Source organism: Carassius gibelio, chromosome B19, assembly GCF_023724105.1.
Source record: "Carassius gibelio isolate Cgi1373 ecotype wild population from Czech Republic chromosome B19, carGib1.2-hapl.c, whole genome shotgun sequence".
Taxonomy (NCBI): domain Eukaryota; kingdom Metazoa; phylum Chordata; class Actinopteri; order Cypriniformes; family Cyprinidae; genus Carassius; species Carassius gibelio.
In genome coordinates this window covers 19612827-19639701 of record NC_068414.1, presented here as the reverse complement: position 1 = coordinate 19639701, position 26875 = coordinate 19612827, and the positions used below count along the sequence as shown (strand labels likewise).

At 36.5% G+C, this 26875-nt stretch overlaps 1 protein-coding gene across 1 annotated transcript; it reads right to left on the bottom strand.

Annotated features, from left to right (window-relative positions):
• Positions 1 to 2885: 2885 nt before the first annotated feature.
• On the bottom strand, positions 2886 to 25152 carry LOC127978955 (angiopoietin-2-like). Its single transcript, XM_052583979.1, has 9 exons — positions 24415 to 25152; positions 17178 to 17324; positions 15669 to 15790; positions 12970 to 13202; positions 12615 to 12739; positions 10016 to 10117; positions 8009 to 8175; positions 4965 to 5095; positions 2886 to 3630 (listed from the first exon to the last, which is right to left on the bottom strand). The coding sequence occupies exons 1-9, from the start codon at positions 24694 to 24696 to the stop codon at positions 3470 to 3472; spliced, it is 1470 nt and encodes a 489-aa protein (XP_052439939.1). The 5' UTR covers positions 24697 to 25152; the 3' UTR covers positions 2886 to 3469.
• Positions 25153 to 26875: the final 1723 nt, after the last annotated feature.

Genomic DNA, 26875 nt, shown 5'->3' with positions numbered 1-26875 from the left:
TGCACTACTAAGAAAATTCAGCATTGCTACTACAAGAATAAATTACATTATAAAATATATTAAAATATTAAACAGTTATCTTAAATTGTCATAATATGCCACAATATTGCTGTATTTGTATGCCTTTGTGAGCAAAATATATATTTTTTTCTTTTTTAAGCATTAAGCTTATTAACCCCAATCTTTTGAACAGTAGTGTAATTCATCTGTAAACAGATCCCTGATGATGTCTGCTCCACATAAACACATCTAGATTGCTATTTCACACGCAACACCAGATCATCTTGTCAATATAGCAGAGCGCATTATGAACAGACTGTATTGTTGGTTTCTTTTCCCCCTCCTAGCCCTCCTCATAATTCGAACACTAGGTGTAGGCATTATTGCTCCACTTGCATCCTCTTGAGAAGGACCCCTCCTTTTGGAATGACAACAGCAGAGTGCAAGTCGTTTCTCTTTCATATGTAAATATGCTGTTGGAAATAATGAATTCAAGTAAAATGAAATGGAATCAAGGTTGAACAAATGGAGTGGATTAATTACCAAAATATAACTTTCAGTTCGTTAGGTGTTGCACTGAATAGCTTAACAAATTAACATCAGAATCTAAGAGTCTAAGAGATGAAAAACAACTGTAATAATGCTGCATATGCAGCATATGCAGCATAAGAAGACACCCCCACCACAGAGACAGAGAAGGAAAGACCCTAGACTTTGAAGTGCTAATAGGTTAGATCATTACCCAGCTGACACTGACAGATGACTAGGTTCGCAGAAGCATTTGCAACAATATGTTCTCTGTGTTTCAGCAGCATTAACGAGCCCATTCTGATGGTCTTCCAACCTTTTTTGACTTTCACTTGTTAGTGCACATATCATTAACAGATTCCTGATGCTTTATGAGCAAGTATCACACGATTCCACCATCAAACGCCCCTTTTTTTCCAGCCCTCCATTCGACCATCCGTTTGAGACAAAGGCACAAAAGAGTCACCTCATAATAGTTATGACTAACATGCATAAGAAGTTGCAACAAAAACAGAATAATAAGAGAGAAAAGGCAGAGCAAAGAGGAGACAAACTCCCTATCAGTTCTGTAATCCAAATAAACAGCTTCTATTTGGTTTTAGAAACATGGTTGGCTGTTTCTGTGTCTCCAGTGCCCCCTACTGGCAACAAGAAACATTTTGTCTGCAAACATGATTAAACATGCTACATGTAAACAAACAAACTGAGAGAGAATACAAAAACCGTTTTCATTCGAGGTCAGTAGTCTCTGCTCTGCTGAGCCATCAGTATCACACCGTCCCCTAGATTCATTATGACACATCCCTGACTTCACCTGTCTTCACATCCGGTCTACCATGTGGAACTGAGGCTGGACAGAGATTTATGTGTGGAAACCATGCACTCCCTCCCTACTGAGCTTGCTTTCTTCTCTGTTCTCTTGCTCAAGGAGATGATAAATTCTTGGAGGCGCTCAAAGGCTCTACTGGTGCGGAACCCCTTGTCAGTGTAGGGCATCTCATTTGCACACTGAACCAAGTCAGTATTATGAAGGCGTCAACAAATAATACATGCTCCAAGCCCAGGATCATACCTGCTCTAAACCGAGAGGAGCAAGCTGTCCAGATCTCTCTTTAAACTCAAATATGATGGAACCCCCCCAAGCTTAACCCTCATTTCACCAGCAGTAATCTATCACAGCTGCTGCTGCTGGACCCATAATAAAGTTGTGCTAGCTGTTATTGCACATGGGGAAAGTCTTCTTCCATACAAGCCTTGCAGTATATTTCTGGCAAATGGCTGGCAAATCAATGCAGAATCTCATGCGAAAGAGCACGGCAGGTAAGGCTTCTCTGGGGTTGTAGACCAGAGCATTAAATCATGAGAGTAGTAGCATGGCTAAGTGCTGAGTGTGAACACAGGTCAGCAGGCCAAGAGAGCCAGCCTCTGAGAAGTGTTTTATAGGAACAGCCTTTACTGAATGATTCATCAAGCGATTGGCATAAAAGCGTGGCTAATATAGACTCTTTTAACACGCTGCATGGATGGTCAGTCTTCCACAGCCGCTTTAAACCAAAGCTGCTGCTTTTGCAATTATGAAAATGGCAGAGTGCAAGCGTAGACAACACCACAGTAATTACCTCATAGTGGATTTGAGGCTTTTTCCTGCACCACGTTCCAGCAGAGCTCTCGCTACTGCTGAATCTCCAGCGCCACAGCAAAATAAGCGCGTTTGCAGTCTGTAACAAATCCAATATAGAGAAGCATACTGTAAAATAATGCCAAGAAATGTCTATCTGTTGAACTGTTGTCACGGGATGTACAGTATGAAAAAAAAAACATACAGCGTATGTGTGTGTCTGTGAATCTGAAACAACAATGCTTTTAATCTAGTTTGATTCCCAATGAATGATTCTTATAAACTGGTTCTTTTGAATGATTTAAAAACATAGTGTGAACAGTATAGTGTGATTGCCAAATGAATGGCTGTTGAGAATCGGTTCTTGTTTGGAAATCAAAATCCATGACCAGAATGACAATCAAAAAACACCACAACCAGTGTAGCCTGATTCACGAATAAAGAACTCTTATAAACTGATTATTTTTAGTTAAATGAACCCATAAATAAATCCAAATCTGATTCCCAAATGAATGAGTACAGTAGTTTGAAGAATAGTTTGATGACTTACCGGTTTGAATCAGATGATGAATCCTTCACTTCATTCAGTTGAAATGAATTACTGAATCAATACTTCTCACATACTCACAAGTTATCATTTGAGTCACGTCAGTATCACATTTTTTTTTTTTTCTGTTTGATTAAACAATCTTTTTGCTAAACATACATTTAACAAATTACACATTTACATATCATGAAAAATATAAGTTTGTAATGAAGGAATATTCCCAAAGGCCTTTATTGTATGGAAGGTTGGAACAGAATTCTGTAGGAAAGTCTGGATTAATGTCTGTTGTTTTATGACAAATATATATTTATAATGAAAGGTATGCTTATAAAACATACACCTGTTTCAGAGTCTTGAGCGCTTTTATAAAGGTATTCTCTCTTAAACCCTTTAAAAGCACTAGAATGGGAGAAGAAATCTCAGGAGAGCCGTCGTTCCACTGGATAGAGGAGGAAGATAGGTTAGTGTTTTACCAGACAGACATTGGGCTCAAACACCAACTACAAATGTGAGCACTGATCAGCCATTTCAGTTCATTGCATTTTTCATTGGAAGAGTTTGCTATACAGGGAGATAAAACATTTATGGTGCAATTTGTGTCTGTTTCGCCAGACTAAACAAACAGAACGGAGACAGATTGAATGGCTAAAATGGCATGGGCATAAGCTGTCCAGTGCTCAAGTTGGCCATAATTTTCATTGATGTCACCAGCTTGTTTGGATGATTTGGCTGTCAGTAAAGTCAAATGACCCATTTGTGAGAGTCTCTTCCTGCTTTTAGAAGTCCACAGGCCGTATCATCATAGTGGTCATGGTCGCCATCCAGCTCGGCCCTTTCCAGTAGTACCACTTTATACTGTTATACCGTATCACATTGGAGCTTCCAGAATAGTATATCCCATTGAGATTGGAAGGACCACAAGCTTCAAACCACCACCCTACAGGGACAAAAGACAGGTAATTTTAATTATTTTTGGATTGGTTTAAATGTCCTTCATTAATATTTAAGAGGTCATATCAATCAGATTTTCCTTCATCTTACGAAATAAAATAAAAGCTTTAGTTTGAGTGAATTTTGTTATGGGCATATTATATGTGTCTGTGTGTGTGTTTCAAAGCTTAATTTATTTTTTCACTTTTATTAATATTTGTAGTTTCACATATTATTATCTATTATTATAACATAAGCTTTTATTTCAATTAAAAGTAATAGTTTGCTGAAGAAAATTTGCTGAAAATGTAATGAAATTTAACATCACTTTCTCACCAAAGGGTCCTCTGAGTGAATTGGTGCCATCAGAATGGCAGTTCAAATTGCTGATAAAAACATCAAAGTAATCCACATTTCTCCAGTCTCCATTATTGTGATGATTTTTTTTTTTTTTATCATTTGTTTAGAGTCTCATTCTGACGGCACTCATTCACTGCAGAGAATCCATTAGCAAGCAAGTGATGTAATGCAGAACCTCTCCTAAAGAAAAACTGATCTACTGTACATCTTGGATTGCCTGAGGGTAATCACATTTTCAGCAAATTTAAAATTTTGGGTGAACTATTCCTTTAATAATAACAACACTGAATATTGGCTTTGTAAATGCAGGCTCTGTCAGAGGTAATCTGCCACAAGACTCTGCAGAGGTGCATCACACTGACTTGGCATTGAGATAAAATAGCAGACAAGCTTCACATTTGATCAAATATGTTTTGATTTATTGTAAGCAGCACACAAGGGATGGATTCGTGGATATTTTGTGAGTTACTTTTACCTGTTTGAGGTAAGGACAGAGCTTGGTTCCAGCAACTCTGATCTGTGGCTCTTCCTAACTTTAGTAAAGAGTGTCCAAAGTTTGTTTTTAACAAGGTCCCTGATCACATCAACCCAAACTTCAGAGTTTGTGCAGCACAGTAAAGTGAGGATTGTTTTGTGGTTCTATCAGGGTGGAATGCAGGCTTTGGAAAAATGCTGCTATTAAAGTATAAGGCACTGCCTACTGTATTGAACCAACAGCAAACCTACATTACCTGACTAATCATATCGATATGAAAAAAAAATTAGTTTATACCCCTTTTGATACAGTGCCATATTTTGTTTCGATCAACATCATTATTTAAGTCAAGTAAATGTGAACTGCTGTTTTAATTAACACACACTATCACTACTTTCTCAGTTGCCATTGAAATCCCATTGACTTGGTTGATGTTGGAAAACAAAAATTCTGTATATGCAATTTAATAATTACATACACTGTTAGAAAGAATGTAAATGTGATACCTCCTGTGGCCATCTGAGCACACTTGCAGCTGCACTGGTCATTGTCCTGATCCTTAGTGCTGAACAGAGTTCCTGAGTGGGTAAGACTACTGGTGCGTCCAGCTGTACCACTGAAACCACTTGCATGGAGACTAAAGAGAAAAAGAAACACGTGGATGGATACAGAATAAATAATACACAAAACATGGTTTTTAATGTTTTTTGATACTGCAGCCTCCCAAATATGGTGTCCCCCTTGTGAGGGACCCCCGTATATAAATATAAAGGCAAATATATATGCTACCCTTAAAAGGTTTGGGGTTAGTATGATTTTATTTTATGATATACTTTAAATACTTTTATTAAGCACGGATCCGTTAAATGTAAATGAAAGTAAAGATATTCATAATGTTAATCTTTTGAACTTTCAATTCATCAAACAATAGATCGATCATAATAATAAATGTTTCTTGGGCAGCAAGTCAGTGTTTTAGAAAGATTTCTGAAAGATCATTTGACACTGAAAGCTGAAGTAATGGCTGCTGAAAATTCAGCTTTGCCATCACAGGAATAAATCTGATTTAAAAAAAATTATAATAATAATAATATTCAAATAAATAAATATGCTTCTTTAATAATAATAATAATAATAATACCACCCCAAATCTTGAGCACTATTTTCATGCATATTTATAAATATTATGGGGTAAAAAAAAATTAACTTTATGTTTGAAATATGATCTGGATTTTTAAATTGACAGTGTGTTTTTTTGTCTAATTAAAATAAAATAATTTGATTGATCTGCAACCAATGACAAGTGTAGAATGAAACTGTAATCATTTCTGATTTATTATTGTTGTTGTTGAAAAAGTTTTCCCAGACCCCAATAGCACCTTCAAGGTCCCTTGGGGATGTAACCCCTTGAAAATCAATACTTTTACAATAAATATTTGCATAAACATTCCTATCATGTAGTCTTAGTCTTAAATCTACCTCTATAATGTGTATGGTAATCTATGTCTACAGCTGTGCCAGAAAACTTTGCTACTACCACCTTCTCTTTTTTGCCACTTGTTGTATTAATCAGCCCCAACACATACCCTGTTTTAGATTAGTTAACTTAAATACTATACACAAAGGATCACGTATAATGTTTTAGTTTTTTTTTTATTATATTTTTAAATAATCAGATGAAAGCATCTACATCTATTACATCCACTGTTAACCCCAGTAATTGGACCTATATAAGATATTCCTAAGTGATTTATCTTTTCCTCTTTCTTATTTTTCGCTCTAAGACTCATTAATGTGTATTCCAAAGATATTCGCCCTCCATTATCCACAATCCATTGTTGATTTTGTCTCATCAGGAAGAATTGTGAACACACTGTGTCAGAATAAGGACCACACAGCTAGGAACTGCAGGAGATTGTTTTGGCATCAAAACATATTTGCACCATAGGTTGCTTGGCTGGTTAATCCCAAACCGGCTCAACACCCTCGAGACCATGCCAGGATTCTCAGCACGCTAATAAAATGCACACTTACCATATGAGGTAAACTAGAAAACAAACATGGTGGGATTTGGCAAGTGTTTGTTCAGCAATTTCTTTACCTGTTTACACACACACACAAACACAATTCAGCGTTTCCTACTGATACCACTGCTACAACACTCTATCATTCTATAGCTGTATTCCAAATCATTTATTTTGAGTTAAATTTAATATTTCTGGTTCTGGTTCATTCACTGTATAAGTATGCCCACAAGCAATGCTGCATGTTTAATTGCATCCCTTAAGAGAGGTGTGAGATTTGTTTAACTCGGCAGTTTTCTGGCAAAGCCTCATGCTGGAAATTGTTTGCCCTGTTCCTCTTTTGTAGGCAGATCTGCTCCTGGGATCAGCAGACCAGAAGCAATAATGATGCTGGGAGCAATACTGGTTTACCGTAAATTTAGCTCATCATTTTTACTTGTGGACATAATCCCACAAGTGTCTCTTATCCCAGGAAAAATGACAAAGAGAAAACATTTAATGTGTCAATAATATGCTGAAAATATGATTCACTTTGCAAATCTGAATGCAAATCAAGTCTTAAACAGATTCTAAACAAGAACAATTAGATACTGAACATATTCTACTTAAATGACACACAATGCATAAAAATATATACAGCATTACTCCCACCAGCTCAGTTCAGTCTGGCTTTGACTAATACATAGAATAAAACACGGCTCTGATGAAAAACCCAAAATACTAGAGATTTTATCTTCTGCTAATTTGTTTTTCCTAAGTCACTTGTATCCATATAGGGGTTCTTTATGATGGAGACTGGTAGGATGTGTTCGTCATGGGTGATTTTATCCCCAGCACTTGATGAAATAGATCAGGGATGCTAATACTAGGAAGCATCTTCAAATGCTGAGTAGGAGTTTTCAATTTGTGAGAGGGTATTATAATGAGTCTTGTGCTGGAAGTAATCATTTTTAATGTTGTGTTGAGTGATTGTTGCAGTTGCCATCAGTGGAGGAAAGCTTTTGCCTGGAATGTCCTCTACCACACACTGCTCTGCAACCTCCCTTTCACTTTCCACTGCTTGTTATCCGTTCCAGTTAAATCACAGAACAAAATGCAACCAAATGTTTTTCTGTTGCTGATTTTGGTTTACTCAAGTGAAAGGTTATATTAGGGAACCCCTCATAGTTAAGGCAAAAACACTGCCAATATACCAATCATATCCGAGCTCAAGTTGGTTGGAAAAAAATATTGCACCCTCAAATAACTGTGTAAAAACAGCCACTCAATGTGCTATTGAAGCTGGTTTAAAAGATTAAGTAGTTTTTTGGTAATAGAAAAAACAAGCCTAGACCAGCTCAATACATCACTGAGACTATTTATCAAAGTAAAAATAAAACATTATATTATTTGCACATAACTAAATTATATAAATTGTCATGAGCTAATTGCAAACTTTCCATGTGCATCTCTTTTATAAGCAAAGTTATGCCCATTTGTATGCATCACAACATCTAGAATCAAGAGAACAAGGAACATTTTGGTACCTGTATTTCTTATCCTCTCCATCAATGTAGAAATGGTCGTATTGAGAATAAGCCTCCTGTCCCTCTGCGTCTTTGAGGTGGACCCGGAGAGTGTAGTCTTTTGATGTTGTAAGCAGGTAGATGGCATCATTTCCTAACCAGTGTTCTCCCGATGGATCTCCAAATCCCTACGTCATACAGAATGTGAAGTAAAATAAAAAATATTGCTTTATCTGCTTGACATACATCTCATTTTAACAATCTCCGACAAACAACCTGAAGTCATTCCTTTCCCGTGAAGAGTGGTGTACAGTTAACTTAGAACCTATTTTCACTCAAACTGCTGACAAAATGTTTAAGTACAAAGAATTAAATTAGATTTTCCTATAAAATGTACTCACATATCTATTGATTATTTTTTTTACTATGAAAATTATCATCTACATTGTACAGGAGGTATGTAATTCATATTATTTGTAAATGCCAAATATTTCAGCTCCAGCTATAAGCTTTGAGTGGGATGAAATATTCACATTTTTGCGGCTAGACTGTATGTGACTACCACACAGGATGTGATGTGTTATTTTAAACTAAAACTAAGAGCATGAGGTGTAAATTACCAGTATTTTTGTATTCTGTAAAACAGACAATTATGAATAACTATGTCTACAATGATTATTTTATAAGTATTGCATAATTATTTACACTGATAGCAGAAAGACGCGTCAGAAGAACAATCCTGGAGTTCCTTGTCACATACTAGTAAACATTTCACAGGACCTCCCATAACCACAGGAAAATGCTGCATTTCCATCTGTTTTGCCCAGCAAATGAGACGGCACATTTGAACACTGTGAGATGTGGTAGTGCAGTTGGGCATTCAAATGCTTCAATGCACACGTTATCAACAATCTACAGGGGCTCCCCACTCCCACGCTCCATCTGGGACCAAATATTTATCATTCACTTGTAAAAACATTTTTCTTGGAAAACAACAGGGAAAAGAGAAAGCAAAACTTATGCGGTTCTGACGCACTCCCAGAGCAGCTATAGCAATTTGTCTGTTGAAGTGACCCAGGTGAGATGTATTACCACTGTTTTTGCATTTAAAACTCTATAGTTTCCAAACATATCAGCTCTCCAGGGAATTGTTAATTTCACAGGTAGAAAACACTGATTTTAAGCAAGCATTATAGCATTGTGTGCTCTCCTTTTATTCTATAACTTGTTTTAAAAAATGGACGTAGTGCGTGAATGATGACATCCTACTTAAATTCTAATGTCTTTTCTTATCTTTCCTTTTCAAATGACCCTGTGACCGAATTAATATATACTTATCCTCCCAGATAGGGAGGGGATGCAGGTGTAACAACATAGGGAGACATGGGAATGCAGAGAGAGCCAATCAGAAATCCCTTTCTTGAAGAAAGGTCAATGGGGTCACCAACACATCAGTATTCTATGCCTATACACATAAGACACATCACGCATGAGTTAGACTTTCTCCATCAGTGCAGGTTAAATATGTGTTTTAAATGTTAGGCGCCTCAGATTAATGGTAGCTGAAGTGGATATAAATCAGAAATCTCAATGAAGGATAGACGGACCCACATGTAAATGATAAAGTATGTCTTCATTAAAGGAGTGATCATACTTCATCGTCCAAAGCAAAATCAAAAAAAAAAAAAAAAAGTTAAGCAATCTTGAATGGTGGCACAAAATCTAATTAATTCAGCTTGGTACTTGGTACAATGTTCACCTTGTCAGTTATGATGCATGACAATATGTGCATTTTTTCAAAACATGACTGATATTGTGGAATTTACCAGATGGGTTTTCTTTATTCCAATCTTTCTCAAGATATTAGATAAATGTAGACCTGCTTAATGTAGATGTCTGTGATAAAATAAACAATCAGAGATCGAAGATTGAATTTTAAGCCAAACTGTGGAAAGTTACAACACTTGCTCCTAAAGCTATAGCATACGTATACAGTTAAATGGATTATATGTGCGAAATGCTTCCTACCAGTTTGTAATCATTCCAGCCAAGGTTAAAATTGACGGATCCATCATGGCGATGCTGAAAGACAGTCCAGCCTCCCCCTTTAGTTTTCATGTCACAGTATACCTGGTTAGAAACAACCATTAAGAAAAAACACATACATGCAATATAAATATATCTTGCCAATATGCTTTGTATACATTTTACACCGGCAGAGACTGAGCGATAACACTTGTATGAGCTACCTAGGAAACTAAATTAAACATTCAATTTCTTTTCAGATAATATTTGTGACAAAACTATTTGAGAAAAAAAATGCTGTGAGACTCTTTACAGGTGCAAATTAATTGTCCATGATTTCATCATTACATTGATGTTATATTCTAAATTTGGTAAATATTCTCACACTATTCAGAAAATAAGTGCCTTTTTTGACATTTGACCACTCGAACTACTGTAATTTCCCAGGATATGCCACAAAGCACTAATCTCAACTCATGATGTTTTGAATAAGGACCTTTCTTATATCTGTGGGTTACACTTACTAAATAAACTGATAACTGAAATTGTAGAATATGAACTTTAAGAGTCATCATGAAATCAACAAAAACTAAGGCCCACAATCCTTTTAAATGTGCATGGGGATGAGACTGCTTCACAGACCACAACATTTGGACCTCCGAGGCAGGACATTCTGTTCCCGTCCACAGTGAGATGGTAGGTCTTTAGGCTATATGAGTACTCTGCTGGATTTGTATTTAGCTTTTAACTTTGGTTAACCACTTTGCTGTAAACTTGCCAATGATGAAGTGTACCAATTTTAACCATACAGTACAAACAAAGTCTCCTGCGGACATTTTTGGGACATGAGCACACTTGTCTCGGTGCAGTTTAAACACTCAAACTTACACTAATTTCTTCATTGTGATTCCACTGAATCTTTTACTTACCATTGATTTGGTATTGAACACAAAACAACTGAATAATTTACTGTTTTGTGGCAAAAACAGCAAATTAGTATGAGCTATGAGTGGCAAAATAAAATAATGAAAGGCCAATTCATTGAATTCCATCATCCGGATCCATCAAAACTAATTAAAACCAATCCCGTAAAGGATTTTATTCTGAAATATTAAATAGTTCTAGCCTGTGGGTGTCAAGTGAAAACATTCCAAGTAAATATCCTCTGAATGATTTTTCTCCAATTTTCCCAGCTGTTTTTGAGAAGAATTAAGCGTAAGAAGGCTAAAAGCAATAAGATCTACTTGGCAAAAACAAAAAGTGGGATAGTGCACATTTCCATCCCTTGGCAGGACCAGCTCATTTAGCAACACATGAGACTGTCCATCGTGAAACTTTAAACGGCTAATCAGGGTTTAAAGACAAAGCTCTTGCATTAATGACATCTGTAGAGAGTTTGCTTTTGGGGAGTATGAATTGATTTCATTCTTATTCGGCACAACTTATCCTTCTATTTGCATAACAGATGTAAGGGAGTCTTTTCTTAGCTTGTCTCTGGCAGCAAAAAAAAATAAAAAATTGAAACTTTCACAGAAGTTTTTTTAATAAATGAGCATGACTGATCAAGACTTTCCAAAGGAACCATTTATCAATCAATTTCAATCAGCACTGATCAATATCCTTCAAAATATAAAAAAGAGCAATTTGAACTCTAAATGAAGAGAGCCACCCAGTGTGTTTCTCTGAGGGGTAGCACAGAATGAAATGTTGGTGATACTACAAATACCAGCTCGCTCTCACTTTATGTATTAAACCCTGTGTTGGCAGGAAGATCCCGAATCTTTGCCAAACACCTGGCTCCTATGCCCACAGGAAATGGAAGGAAAGACGAACGAGTGCACAGGAAAACAATGAATAACAAAACAATTTGGGCCACATTTTTAAAATGTTCATCACCTCAAGAGCCTGCCAGTAATTAGATATGACTCTGGAAGTCAAAGGCAAAACACAAACCTTTAGGAGTTTTCTTGTGGTTCAGTGGGGCAAGATTTTGAAATAAATATGGGTGCATATTCTGAGTTAGATGGACTGAGAATTGGCCTGAAGGAAATGTTTCTGACTTCTTGATTTGGTTTTCTTTTCCACATGACATTTTCATCTTAGCCTTTTTTCAAAGACGTACTAAAATTGCAGTACATTAAAAAATGTTGTCCTTCCAGGTTATAATTTAGTACTCAAAAACAAATGTCAGGAGAGCTCAGTTTCTTCAGTAATCAAGATACATGCCAAGATTCATACTTTACAAACTGGTTTTGTTTTGAATGCAATATGTATTTTTTATTTATTTATTATATTTATATAGAATTCTGTCACACTTTATTTTAAGATCCAATTATCGCTATTAACAAACCATTAACAACGACTTTTGCCGCAGTAAACTCCTAATTTGCTGCTTATTAATAGTTACTAAGATAGTTGCTAAATTTAGGTATTTGGTAGGATTAGGAATTTAGAATATGGTAATTATGAATGTGTGCATAAGTACTAATACACAGCCAATATGTTAAGAATAGGCATGCTTATAAGCAACTAGTTATTAGTGAAAATTGGTCCCTACACAAAAATGTTACATGGAATTCCATAAAAGTGAAAAAAAACAAACCTTAGTTTTCTGGGTGGAGTTAGGAAGATGAATGCTGTATATCCCACTTTCTGTAACTCCAGATTTTAATATCTCAGCACAGTCTCTGAACTTTAACATCTCCTTTTCAACTGGAGTGGAAATATCTGGAAACACACAAGGTATTATTAGGTTTGAGAAAAATAAATACAAGTATACCCCAGTCCTATTTTGATTGATTGAATCAATTTTGATTTACACTGCAATCTTCTTGGAAAATTGTTAGACAGACCACTTCTGGGAATTTAAGCAATTGTCCAGTTTAGAGACACTCTTTTATTCCCACTGAGCTGGTCGTATGCAGCTTAGCCTTTGATAATGTGAATTTGGCACTAACCATTACAGTGAGTGACCATAGCCAGTAGCTGCTGCACTGTGTCAGTGAGTGTGGCCTGCTGTTGTTGGAGCAGTGTGCTGTTAAGAGTGGAGCTGGCCAGTTCTCCCTCCAGCAGGCTGACCAGGTGATTCTGTCTGTCCAGAAGCTCCAACAGCTGCTGTTTCTCCTGCTGGATGGCCTGTAGCTCCCTGCTGTGCTTGGCCTCCATGGCAGCAAAACGCTGTTCCAGATAGCTGAGAAGAAACAGGCTGGTTCATATATGGTCTTGCTATTTGCATATTACAAGCACAACAATTTTAGAAAATTATTTATATATTTTCTGATATAACAGTCCAACAGCACTGAGATTTTTCACTGTTTGCATACATTTTAATGCATACATTTTAATGCATACATTTTAATGCATACATTTTAAATAAATGTATGCATTTAGCAGACGCTTTTATCCAAATCGACTTACAGTGCATCCAGGCTTACATTTTTTCACATGTTTGGAACGACAAAAAAAAAATCACTTTGTTCATTTCTTTCATTTGAGCGGAGTTAAATTAAATTACTATGGCTAATTTTTAATATGTTCCCTGAGTGATATTCTTGATTATCAGTAAATGTTGAAAGACTTTTTATTAGCAAATTTATATATAAAGGAATTATTATGTTTTACCATTTGGATTGCTCAAGCAGGCTACAGTATGTTGACGGGAAGCACATAAATCGCACCTTTAGACACAATTGTTCTGTCTTACTATATTAAGTGTCATATCAAATCCTAATTTTAAATACTTCACTCTGTGTGTGAATAGCTGTTTGTTGGTTCATGCTGCTCTCAGCACAGACGACACCCTTGAACAAGCCTCTCAGATTCCACATAACACACCTCTGTGAGCTCAAGAGGCTAGTAGACCTGTAAACACCTGGACTCGCTGCCATTCACAGATGGTGTTGTTGCCTGGGCTTCTCTATCAAAATCAAAATCAACACTCTGACAGGCTGTGTGAGCTGGCACCGTACCATGCTCCAAATAAAGACAATAAATCCCACAGGCCTGATCTTTATGAGTCCGACTAATGACTTTGCAGCAGTTTTGTTATTGAAACGATCCACCCACACAGATTGAATAAGCGACTTTCAGCTAGTCGAAAGAAACATTCCCTAAATCTCTGTTTGCTTGCTCTTTCTGTTCTTCCAGCATGCATCCCTTCAAGGAGCTCTGCACTTGAGTATACCTTGTCATGTTGTCTGAAAATACACAAAATTGTTTTTAAGTTATCTATCTTTTAAGTTTATTTGTGGACATGAAGCATTGCTGTTGTTAAGCTGCAGCTTTATTGTAAAGCAGCTTGTCTCAAACTAATATCCAACAATATTTCACTCCTGAATAGATTATCTTACTGTCCCATATCCAGACAGAAAGTTTCCACAAAAAACCTTGCATATTTTAATTTTGGTTAGCAGAAAGATGCATAATTACTGAGCCATACTAAGACCACCAGGGAAAGATGAAAATGTGTTTCCTTTATTACTGGCTCTTGACAGCCAATTTATTGTAACAGAGTGCTGTTTTTTGTGTCAAAGGTACTTGGTTCTCTGCAGCATCATTGTTTATTTGAATGTAATTATAAAGTCATAAAAGAGATGTGAAACAGGTGATGCTTGTTTTCTAACTCATTTTCAGTATATAGGATAATAAACACCTGGAATAAACAAGAAGATGAGATGATTTTGGTCTTGTTTGCAGCTGATATTAAAGGGATTGGTTCAGCCAAAAATTTAAATTCTCTCATCGTTTACTCATCCTCATATTGTTTCATAACCTGTATAATTGTCTCTCTTCTGTAGCACAAAAAAATGAGATATTTTGAGGAATGTTGGTAACCAAACATTTTGTTTCCCATTGACTTTCACTGTATTGACAAAAAATACAATGGAAGTCAATGGGAACTGAAACTTCTTGCTTACCAACATTCTTCTTTTGTGCTACACACAAGAAAGAAATACACACAGGTTTGGAATTACATGAGGATATGTAAATGGTGACAGTGCTCTTTAATCTTTACTCACTTTTATTCATCTTCAAAACACAGATGAAGATATTTTAAAAGAAACCAAAGAGATTCCTGTCCCTCCACTGAAAGTCCATTCTACTAAGATACCATCTTTTAATTGTATATATACATTGATCAAAGTAGTGCATACATAAAGAATATCAGATATTGTAAACAGATGCTCAAATGCACTTGCTTGATGCACAAGAACAAATTTCATTTTATTCTTGCACATCAAGCAAGCATGTTTTAGTTTCTGTTTACTATATTTGATCAGGTCCATGAATGTGCGTGGAATCAATGTTTAATACTAGAGTTAAGTACAGGAGGACATGAGGTCCAGTGGATTTTATTTTGTATAAAAAAATAAATTAAAAAAAACTACATAAAAAGAAAGCTGAAAAGAGGAGACATGCTCTAATTAATACTATTATTGTGTGATGTGTAGTTCATGGACAGACACATATTCATCTTTTTGAACAAACTTGTATGTATGAACAACTTCTGAGGTACGGTTTAATATCACTGTTTTTTTTGCATCTTTTTGTGCTGTTTGCCTTCCTGTGTCAAAAATACACATTGTAACAATTTTAGAGACAGAGTTCATGTACAGGAATGTGTGACTGAGACGCTGCACATTTACAGATCACTCACCTGTTTTTGTCATTGAGGCGGGAGACCTCCTGGGTTTGCTCTATGAGCTGCTTCTCCAGTCGGTTGGTGCTCAGAGAGTATTCCAGCAGCTGGATCTCCAGACGACTGGTTTGGTTCAGCACCTGCAAACAGGCCCACATGACAGACAAGCAGAAAGAGAGATTACCTTTAAAATATTCAAAGACATGGGAGAATGATGGCGCTTTTCTTGTCCAACTATGGTTTTTCATCTCTGCTTGAATGCAAATGTACAGGATTTCATTTTTTTCCCCAAGAAAACGCTGTAGTTAAATGTTGAAGGTAGTACCAGATGTTTCCTTGCAACATTAAGTTTGCCAGCTTTATCTGAGAACAATGTTTGAAGTAGCAATTCTGGAAACAAATACAGTGTGTTAATAAGCTTTCATCAGGGTTAAAGTAATAGTTCACCCAAAAATGTAAATTCTGTCATTACTTTTATGTTGTTCCAAATCCGAATTGCTTTCTTTCTTCCAAAGAACACAAGAAGGAATAATCCATAGACTGTGCTGGTCACACTTTTCCATTCAATTACAATATATGCGGACTGAAGCATTCAAGCTTCAAAGAGGATGCAAATGCACCTTAAAAATTGTATTTAACAAAAAGTATTTTAAACTCATGCATTATATTATATGATAGTTTTGTGTTAGGAACACTGAAACATTTATGCATTCACTCGCAATCTTCCTCTTAAATAAGCTGTAAACCACTGTGACTAAATCTTTTGATTCACTGAAACGATTCAGCTCGAAAGAATGATCACAAATTGGACAGATCCTCTTCATAGCTGCATAAAAAGACTTAAAATCTATCCTTTTGTGCACCACAGAAAAAAGAAAGTTATGGATTTGGAGCGACGTGAGAGTTGGTTCAATTCTGGATGAATTGTTTCTTTAAGTTTGTGAAGCCATAATCAAGTGATCCAAACACTCCAAAAGTCACACATAGATCAGCGGTGATTATCCCATCATGCCTGTTCCTTCAAACAGCTACATGTTTGTTTTTTTTTCAAGCAGCTCAAACACAGCAAACACACTCAATATTTCTTCTGGCTGCACTATGAAGTTTAATGTACTGCTGATGGTTAAAAAAATTAAGGTAAAACATAGCAGTGTGAAACAATCACTCTTTGAGAGGATAAACACTATTGCTGTTTTAGTTGGACTGTATTCACTGTCTCTCTGATTCTTTTCCAACACTACTCTGCATGGCCACTTAACCTTGCTTCTATTGGCCATGAATTCAGATGAGTAAAAAAACAAACACACACACACTATCCAAAATGGGCAGCAGTGCTTTAAGTGTCAAATGTGATGCACTGAGGCCTAATTTTGTGAACTCACTTACTGCTCAAAATTACCAATTCCTAGCCATTGAGCTCCAAGAATTTAATTCAATTGTAAGCCACCAATGCAAATTATTGGGCAGTTTTCTCATTATAATAGAGAATTTTGGACAGTTCAGACAATCCCATTTGATCAGCCTTACCTGTGTCTCCACATCTGTGAGTTTGCGTGTGTTTTCTGCTGATTGGCTTAGAAGATTGGTTCCGATCTCCAGCATGGTGGCTGTCTGAGTGTGAATGACATTCCGCTCCATCTCTGATCTCACGTTCTCCTGTATATAGCTCTCCAGCTGTAAATATGGCACAAGACACATCAACAAACATACTGTACACCAACATCTCCACAAGAGAACTTCACAAGAGAATGTAAGCTTGCATAGGCAGTATTAAAGCACGCTAACTTAAAAGCCTATTGTTTATGTACATATATATATATATATATATATATATATATATATATATATATATATATATATATATATATATATATATATATATATATATATACAGTGCCGTGAAAAGGCCCAATTAATGTTTTTTTTTCATTTGTTTGTTTTTTGCATATTTGCATATTTGTCACACTTAAAAGATTCAGATCATCAAACTAATTTTAATATTACACAAAGATAATGCAAGTAAATACAAAATGCAGTTTTAAAATGCCCCTCCTGTTAAATCATGATCTTTCAAAAGAACTGGCTATACTGTATGTAACACATTTTATCAAACAAAATATTTCTTGCTGAATCTTCTTTTTGTAATGCTGATTTGATTCTTTACACAACAATGACTTTAAATTATCTTTTGGGAGTCATTTTTCAAAATGTGATGTGTGATTAATCAATCGCACATCATTTACAGTAATTAATTAGATTAAAATTACCAGCCCTAATGTGTATGTATATATATATATATACACGTGTGTGTGTGTGTGTGTGTATGTATGTATTTACAGGTGCATTTCAATAAATTAGAATGTTGTGGAAAAGTTCATTTATTTCATTAATTCAACTCAAATTGTGAAACTCTTGTATTAAATAAATTCACTGCACACAGTCTGCACATAGTTTAAGTCTTTGGATCTTTTAATTGTGATGATTCTGGCTCACATTTAACAAAAACCCATCAATTAACTATCTCAACAAATCAGAACATCGTGACATGCCAATCAGCTAATCAACTCAATACACCTTCAAAGTTTTCCTGAGCCTTCAAAATGGTCTCTCAGTTTGGTTCACTAGGCTACACAATCATGGGAAAGACTGCTGATCTGACTTTTGTCCAGAAGACAATCATTGACAAGAAGGGTAAAACACAAACATTCATTGCCAAGAAGCTGGCTGTTCACAGAGTGCTGTATCCAAGCATGTTAACAGAAAGTTGAGTGGAAGGAAAATTATTTTAGTGAACTTCACAAGGAATGGACTGAGGCTGGGGTACTGTTACCAAGTGGTCCAAAGTCCTCTTTTCAGATGAGAGCAAGTTTTGTATTTCATTTGGAAACAAAGGTCCTAGAGTCTGGAGGAAGGGTGGAGAAGCTCATAGCCCAAGTTGCTTGAAGTCCAGTGTTAAGTTTCCACAGTCTGTGATGATTTGGGGTGCAATGTCACGTGCTGGTGTTGGTCCATTGTGTTTTTTGAAAACCAAAGTCACTGCACCCGTTTACCAAGACATTTTGGAGCACATCATGTTTCATTCTGCTGACCAACTTTTGAAGATGCTGATTTCGTTTTCCAGCAGGATGTGGCACCAGCCCACATTGCCAGATGCACCAGAAGTTGGTTAAATGACTATGGTGCTGATGTGCTTGACTGGCCAGCAAACTCACCAGACCTAAACTCCATGGTGAATCTATGGGGTTTTGTCAAGGGGAAGATGAAAAACAAGAGACTGTGTGCACTGAATTTATTTAATACACAAGTTTCACAATTTGAGTTGAATTACTGAAATAAATGAACTTTTCCATATATATACTGATCAACATCAATAGATGCCAAGAGGGGTAACACACAAAACAAACAAAACCAAAATACAAATCTGTCTGTGGTTACTGGCACCAGGCCAAAACAGCACAAAACAATCAATATGAAATGCATGGTCGGATATCAACGCTAAAACAAGTACTCTACAATTAATCTTACTGACAATGCTTGACTCCCTTCGGACAAATGGACATCAGGGCACACTGTACAATTCTAATGAGGCAATACAAATACACCCTCATCCATCTTCAGTGCCACTGTCCACAACTAAACAGCATCTTACAGAGAGGCCATGACACTGTTTGCTCCATATTCACTATACATTGCATCTTTTAGTCACAACTACTGTACCACTACTGTAACACTGGTGTGAGTGCCCTTGAGTAAACAATGTTTTGTTCACTCAGTTTAATTCCTCATTGGATGTTATATGAGGGAAGGCAAAAATAAATAATTCAAGATCTTGACCCTTAATGTTTTGTTCACTCAGTTTAATTCCTCATTGGATGTTATATGAGGGAAGGCAAAAATAAATAATTAAAGATCTTGACCATTTATGCAAACTATAAAATCGAGGCACCAAGCATCTGAGAGTTATAAACAGATGTCAGATTGATGTGGCCCTTTCATAAAATAACAGAAGAGAAGAGAAATCCTGTCATATCTTCACCATACCATATAATTTCAACGTTTTTCTTTAAGGATTTTTTGCCAGTCTTTAAGTAGGTGAGCTTCTCAGCAAACTAAAGAAGCATTGATTAAACCATCTTTAATATTGCTGTTCCGCCACTTTCAGTAATGAACATTCAAAGGGTTTTAATTGAGTTAAATAACGAGTCATAAAATTGCAACTGAATTAAAAAGTGGCCAAGTCCATTTGTATTTTCCCATTTCCTGGAAAATTAGATTTATTATTGAATGGGGCCAAACATGAACACTCTAGGCTGTCTGTAGAGCTTTACTGAAAACAATAAATGCGTCTTCTCAAGGACAATTGAGCAAGAATTATTTTATTGTGCAAGACTGAACTTTTTTTACATTATACTCACCCCCCTGATGTTTAAAAACTGTATGTTCTTTTTCTCCCCATGGTACGCACAAAAAGATTTGGTAGAGAACATTCACATATATATTTTACATACAGTACATTATCACCCACTGTCAAGATCCAGAAACAAACTACAAAAGTAGATTTGACATTATGACATTTGGTTTTGAAACGTGAATCAATGATGTTTGCTGTTACTGACATCTAACCTGCACTAATGATGCCATATTTAGTATACAAATTAGTAGGACTACTTTTATAATGCTTTTAAGAAGCTTTAAAGCCATGGAATTACCATATTATAGAAAAAAATTGCATTCATGTTTGGAAAATAAAAACCTTTAATTTTGGGTTTGAAGTAATTCCTTAAAACTAATGTCCCCCTAAAAAGAAAAACTCACCACTCACCCTCAGGCCATCCAAGATGTAGATGAGTTTATTTCTTCATTGGAACAGATTTTGGGTTGAACTATTCCTTTAATTCACTTTTTCCTATGGTTCTCTGTCTCGTCTGTCTGTCTCTCACTCATTTTGTTTTTCCTATCTTTTTTTAGCAGGACATGTCAGTGCATCTTGGCTGCTTTAAACTGAGAGACAAAGGCTGCATAAGCAAGCAGCAGATCTGTCGTAGAAGATTATTTTGGATTAGAACACAGTGTTAAGAACGGATGTTGGGAAGCCAAGAAACTGCAACTGCCTGTGTAAATTTCACATCAAGACGTGTTCTTGCCTGGAAGAATGGTGATTTATTCACCTCAAAAACAAAAAATATATAAAGGCTCTTTGGTTTGTTGTGCCAGTGCTATGACACAATGAGCTTGTTGTGTTTTTTCTTGTTTGCTGTTCTCTCTTTTCTGAATAGTGATTGAAAAAACATTTCCGTGCAAGAGGATTTGTGTTAATTGCTGTTCATAATAGGTTTGTTTAGTTTTACACCCATGTATGAATCACTTTTTATACTCAAACCATTCATGAAATGTGTGTCATCTGATTGTGCGTGGAATACACACACACACACATCAACATTCAAAATGGATCTATAAGATATACAATGCATTATTTATATTTTTATACCTTTTTCAGAAAGACCCAACCCTTTTTTAATTTAAGTTTCTACCTTTCTGAAGCAGTAAATGCTGGTGTTCATCATTGTTTTCTATTCAGTTATATATCTTGCAGATTTATTTCAACTGTGATCCTAATTCAGATCTTAAATGCCCTCTTAAAGAACTTAAATGAAGTACTTTTTCTCATTAAATTTTCCTAAAACATGCATTGACTGTAGTTTTACCATTTTTAATTACCTTTGAAAGCTAAAGTTTAAAAATAGCTTCTCTAACACTGGCAAAAATGTAACCTCATTCTTTTAGCATGTTGGCTTAAAGAACCAGACTACATCTGTCATATAAGTCTAATATGAATAGCAAAAAGACCTAAAATTTGGAAAGGATGACTTGTTTTTGATCAAAATTTCTCATACATTTAATTTATAACAGCATAAACACCTCATATTGACCACCCACAGGATGAATGTGATTGAACAGAAAGCAGAAACTTCGACACGTATTTCGGCACGCTTGTCCCCTCATTGGAAATTCATTGAAGAACATCCAGGAATAGCTCATGTTTTCTTTGGGGGGTATGGGTCTTGAAGACCCTAGGGGCCAGATAATCATGTGGGAGCATAGTGTGTGTGTGTGTGCGTGCGTCTGTGCGTGCATGCGTGCGTGTGTGTGTGTGTGTGTGTGTGAAACGGATACACCGTCTCATGTGTGGCCTCTGGCCAGAAAGTCTAGTAATACATATGCAAAGCAGATCATCTGTGGTGTTGAAAACCCAGTTCAATCCACTCAGCAGCGGGCCAGAGGTCAACACTCGCCAGTGCTCAGGAAGCTGCTGCTCCTACCGCACGCTGCACTCAATGACCGGAGAGGGAGTAAAATAATAATTTATACAACATTTGGCCCGCTGGTGAAAGCGTGCATATAGGCATGTCAAGAGGGTCTGTCTAGACCGCTGTTTCTAAGATATAGTAGCCACTTCACTTTTTTCCCCCTATACCTTCTACTGTCAGTTAAATGCACCTTATGCCAGATGCATGGCCTGTAAAATGAAAAGTGAGCCAACTCATGTGTGTTTTTGACCCTTTTTGTAATCCTTTGGCATGCAGGAACATTTCTGTTATGCACGTATTATACTAAGCCCACTTCGTCTCCATATTTATGGAGCAAACCGATAGGAGGGCTGAATAACGAGACAGACTTTCCAAATGGCCCATAGGCTGGGTGACAAACAGAGTAGGCCAAAGCTGGGACATGTAACATATAAACCATGTTGTTGTTTGCTTAGCACAGAACAGGCATATATTAGAAGTACTGAGTGTTTTAGAGGACCTAAATAGCAGAATCTGCAAGTGGTGATGTGACAAGTAATGACCTTCTCTTTGAAATCTAGTGCAAAGGGCACAGAGATAAACTGACTACAAACGCACAATTGATTTGAAATACTGTATGAAAAGACTGTGCCTTAATCTTATCAGACTTTAAAAGACCTTCACTGCAAAAACAACATTATCTCAAATTTCCGAACAATAATCTGCAGGTTTTAACTGTTGGTATCTTTATAAACAGCAATATCCCTGTCAAACAGAATGTTTTCTGAGATAAGCTTGAATTATGTTAGCCAGAACCACACTGTAACAATGTTTATCAGGAAACCTAAAAAAAAAAAAAAATGCAGAGAAGTTAAATAGACTTATCAAAGTCAATATATTATATGATATGACAGGAATATTTTTATTCAAGCATGGGATAAAATGACCTGCAATTGTAATTGTAATTGTAGTATCAACCTGATTTCATTCGATTACATAAGCAAAAGTTATTTTTAAGGGTTTAGATTAGGTGGAAATATATATAGACTATTCTTATTACACTGCAGAATCAATGCTGCTGTTTTATGCTCTAAAAATATGCTAGAGAGAAATGGATCTGGCTCTTAATGGAGGCCAAATCCGTGTTTTAAAACTGATACTGACAAACTGTCCGCCAGCTTAAAAAGATCTACACATTCAGGAAATCTTGCTTAAACATGTTCAAGATTTACCTCTCTCTTTCTCTTTCCTTCCAAATTCAACAACCATGTGAGGATAATGTTTAATGCAGATTGGTACACATCTATAGTGCACAAGGATAAATAATGCACATGAACTTGTTCACAAGTGGTTTGGCTTCAGAATCCAGAATTCACATTAGACATCAATTGGCGGCCCAAAAAAGCATCAAAATTATTTATTGTACGAAAGTAAACGAAATCCCCTTACATTCAAACACTAAAAATTTATATTTCCAAGAACTCACAAATTATCCATGACGTAGTCTAAACAGCTCAAATATTTACAGTTTGGTTTCTAAATGTCTAAATTTCAACAATTTCACGCTTGGCTGCCTATAATTCACTAGACGAATACATTGTGGTCAACACAAACCATGTTAGTCAGGGTTGTATTTCCTTTCACAACTTTGTTCATGGTGTTCGAGGACATCACACAACCTTTCAACCTTCTACCAAGAAGAATTTTGTTCTTGTTTTAATTGAAATATGTCAAATTCTGCACTTCAGTTTCCCAGGTCACTAAAATAAAGCAGTTTTGGAACACAAACCATGTGATCTGCTTACACATACCAAATTTTGCAGCATAATACCATAACGTTTGATTGCATCCTTTGACGATCGCAGCCTTTGACGTCAACAAAAATGATTTCTAATTGCTTTAAAAGTTGATAAGCCTCTTGGTAACTTATCTTGTTAGTTATCATTTAGCACAAAGGTTCCCAAACCAAGCCGAAACCCTTAGATGTAAAATATTTCCTTTAAATCCCCCTGACATTTAAAAGTAGTATTTCAATCATTTAATGACACATTTGCATATTCACGGTTCTCTGATGTCAGTTAATGAACACATGGCATGCAAGTAAACAGATAAAATATTTATTTATTTATTGTTGTTATTTTTTTGTAAGTTATGTTTTTTTTTTTTTTTTTTTTTTTTTTTTTTTTACTTTTTAAAACAGGGTTGCAGCACCATGGTGAAAAATGATGTTGCATTTATAACATTTTATTTTTGATTTCATTAATAATTTTTCAACATCCCATGAACACCAGCATTCCTTTCACAAACCTCCATTTGGTAAACCCTAATCTATCAGTTAAGTATTTAGCTATTTTTTTTCTAGCTGTATACGACCAGGATGAATATGCAACACAATTTGAGAACCACTGAAGCAAATGAAGGTTTGAGAGTGAAACAGACAGAATGAGGTTTAGATTTATGAAGCTAATTCACAATACCTTCTGCAGCCACTGTGTATTGTTCTCTGTGGCACTTTCTAGGGTCTCCAGTTTCCTTTCCTGCCAGGTGGGTTCAGCGTTGGGCGACTCCGGGGCCGAGGGCGAGTCCCGCTGGAGGGAGTTAGTCACCTGGAAGTCCCCTGCAGGCCGGCACTGCTCCACCTCTGGAAGGATAAAAGTGTAGCGGCAGGGGCCATGCTGCACCTGGTGCTGTCGTCTTTCCGAGCCAATAGCCACAGCCACTGCTGCTGCCAGGTAACACAGACACAGCAGCCAGCCCATCCCAGAAAAATGCTGACGGTAGGAAACTTATAATCCAGGGAAGGATGGAATCGCGTGGGCACTCCTCTAGAAGCAGGTCGGATGAGAGCGCTTCGCTCGGATTTGCACTTTTATGAAGTTCGGAGTTCAAGTTCTACTTGCTTCTTTCTTTTTTCCTTTTTCTTTGCTTGATGAGTTGTTCCAGGGAGATCTTATTCTACAACAGCATACTTGTAGTGCAGTTTGCCAAAAAATGCAGTAGATTTAAAAGCAGCACTGTCCAGATGACAGCCTGGAGGGGGAGATTGTTTCCTATTCCTTGCTTACTTTGCGCTCAGCACAGCTCAGAACTAGAAACATCCTCTCTGTTTATTTACCCTCTTTCTCAGTTCCCCGCTCTGGGTTTGCACCGTCCTCACTCACTCACTCGTTGTGACTGTCCAGGTTTGGAAGTTTTGAGTCTGGGAACTTCTGAACTCAGTGCCAGAGCTTTTTAAAGACTGAATCTAAAATCCCTTCTTTTGACACATAATCACTCAACCCCCTCCTTCATTCTTCCTCTCTCTCTCCGTCTCTTACATACTCCCCCTTCCCTTTCTCAACATTTTCGAATGGAAGCTGCAAAAATGCCCACAGCAACCACCACGAAATACCCAAACAGATAACATTCTCTTTTCATTAACCCCCTGCCATCTCTCCCTCAGAGTAATGGCTTATGGGTCCACACCTGCACAGCTACATGGGAAAAGAAGCTGGATACGGGGATGTGTGATGTTAGTGGGGGTTAAACTGGGATTTTTGAAGTTTGGAGGCTATAATCTGATGGTGATCATGCATTAAATAATTTGGTAAAAATACAGTGGATCTAAAAGAATTTCCTTAAAAATGTGTTGATAACCACCACAAAAATGCATGAGTAAATAAAACAGAGTCACGTGATCAGTCAGAGATCATCCATTAAACAGATGAAGCACACAAAATAAAAACACAATCAGGTTTACATATACCTGTATGAAACTATAATAATTCAATAAACATGAACTAAATGTAAGCAAAAGACAACCATAATGTAAATTACAGATACTAAAAAGAGAAGAAACAAAAATGTTTATTTCAAGTATAAATCACATGTGATGCGCCATCTAGGAAATTCTGGGAATTCCCTTCTACTGGTTATTACTGTAAATTATGAGGTAAATCTTAGTTTTTATTTGCAAAAACAGATTTTACATTATTGCGCTTACAATTTATCACCTTAAATGGGAAGTTCTTTCCTTTTTTCTGTAAAAGTTATATTTTTCTCAGATTGGGACTGCCACTCATTATAGGAAGGTTAATATTTAATATAATGAAGCTTGCTAAATAAAGCTGAAAGAATTGCATCAAACCACATCTGCACTACATATGAATTGATCGACAAAGAGTCTGCAAGTTGTTTGAGTCTTGCCTGGTGGAATAGCATTCTAGATCGCTCTGACCCAATTTAACCCCTGGCCATTATTCTCATAGTTTACAATGTAGATTTCTGTGTACTATTAAAGTCATCCTTCCATTACTGGTTCCCACTGACTAATACAGCCTGGCCTTTAGACTGCGTGCCAGAAACTGGTATGAATAGTCTCAGGAAGATCTGAGAGCTTAAATCTTCCTCCTTCTTTCATTTGCTTTTGCCAGACGCAAGATAAAATCAAACAGAGTCAATCTCATTCACTTAAACTGTTTCCTTTAACACTTTTACATGCTATAATTCAGAAATGGTTTACGCTTAATGGAAAGTTAGTAGCTATAAAAATCCTGTGGGTATATAATGGTATTAAGTTGCCAACACAGAGAAAAATTAATTGTCTATACATGTCTTTTCTTTGACAGGAGTTCGTCTCCTCCTCTCCCTCCCTCTTCTTATCTTTCTTTATGTCTGTTCTGACAGAACCAGGTTCATCTGTCTTGCTAAATTCTTTAGCGCAGCAGCTAAATAAGAACAGTCTGCTGGTAATGATGTGATGCCTCATGGATCAGGGTGTTCTAGAGAGTGTGTGGGCGATGTTTTGCAACTCTCTGAATGCCTTTATTGTCGCAGTGTCCATCATAGAAACTGATCAAAGTATGCATAGCGGTGTGAGGGGGTAGTTGAGGTCACGGCGAAAGCTAAAAGCTATGATCAATTGTGCAGATGTGCGCGGAGAGGCTTCAGAATATGATA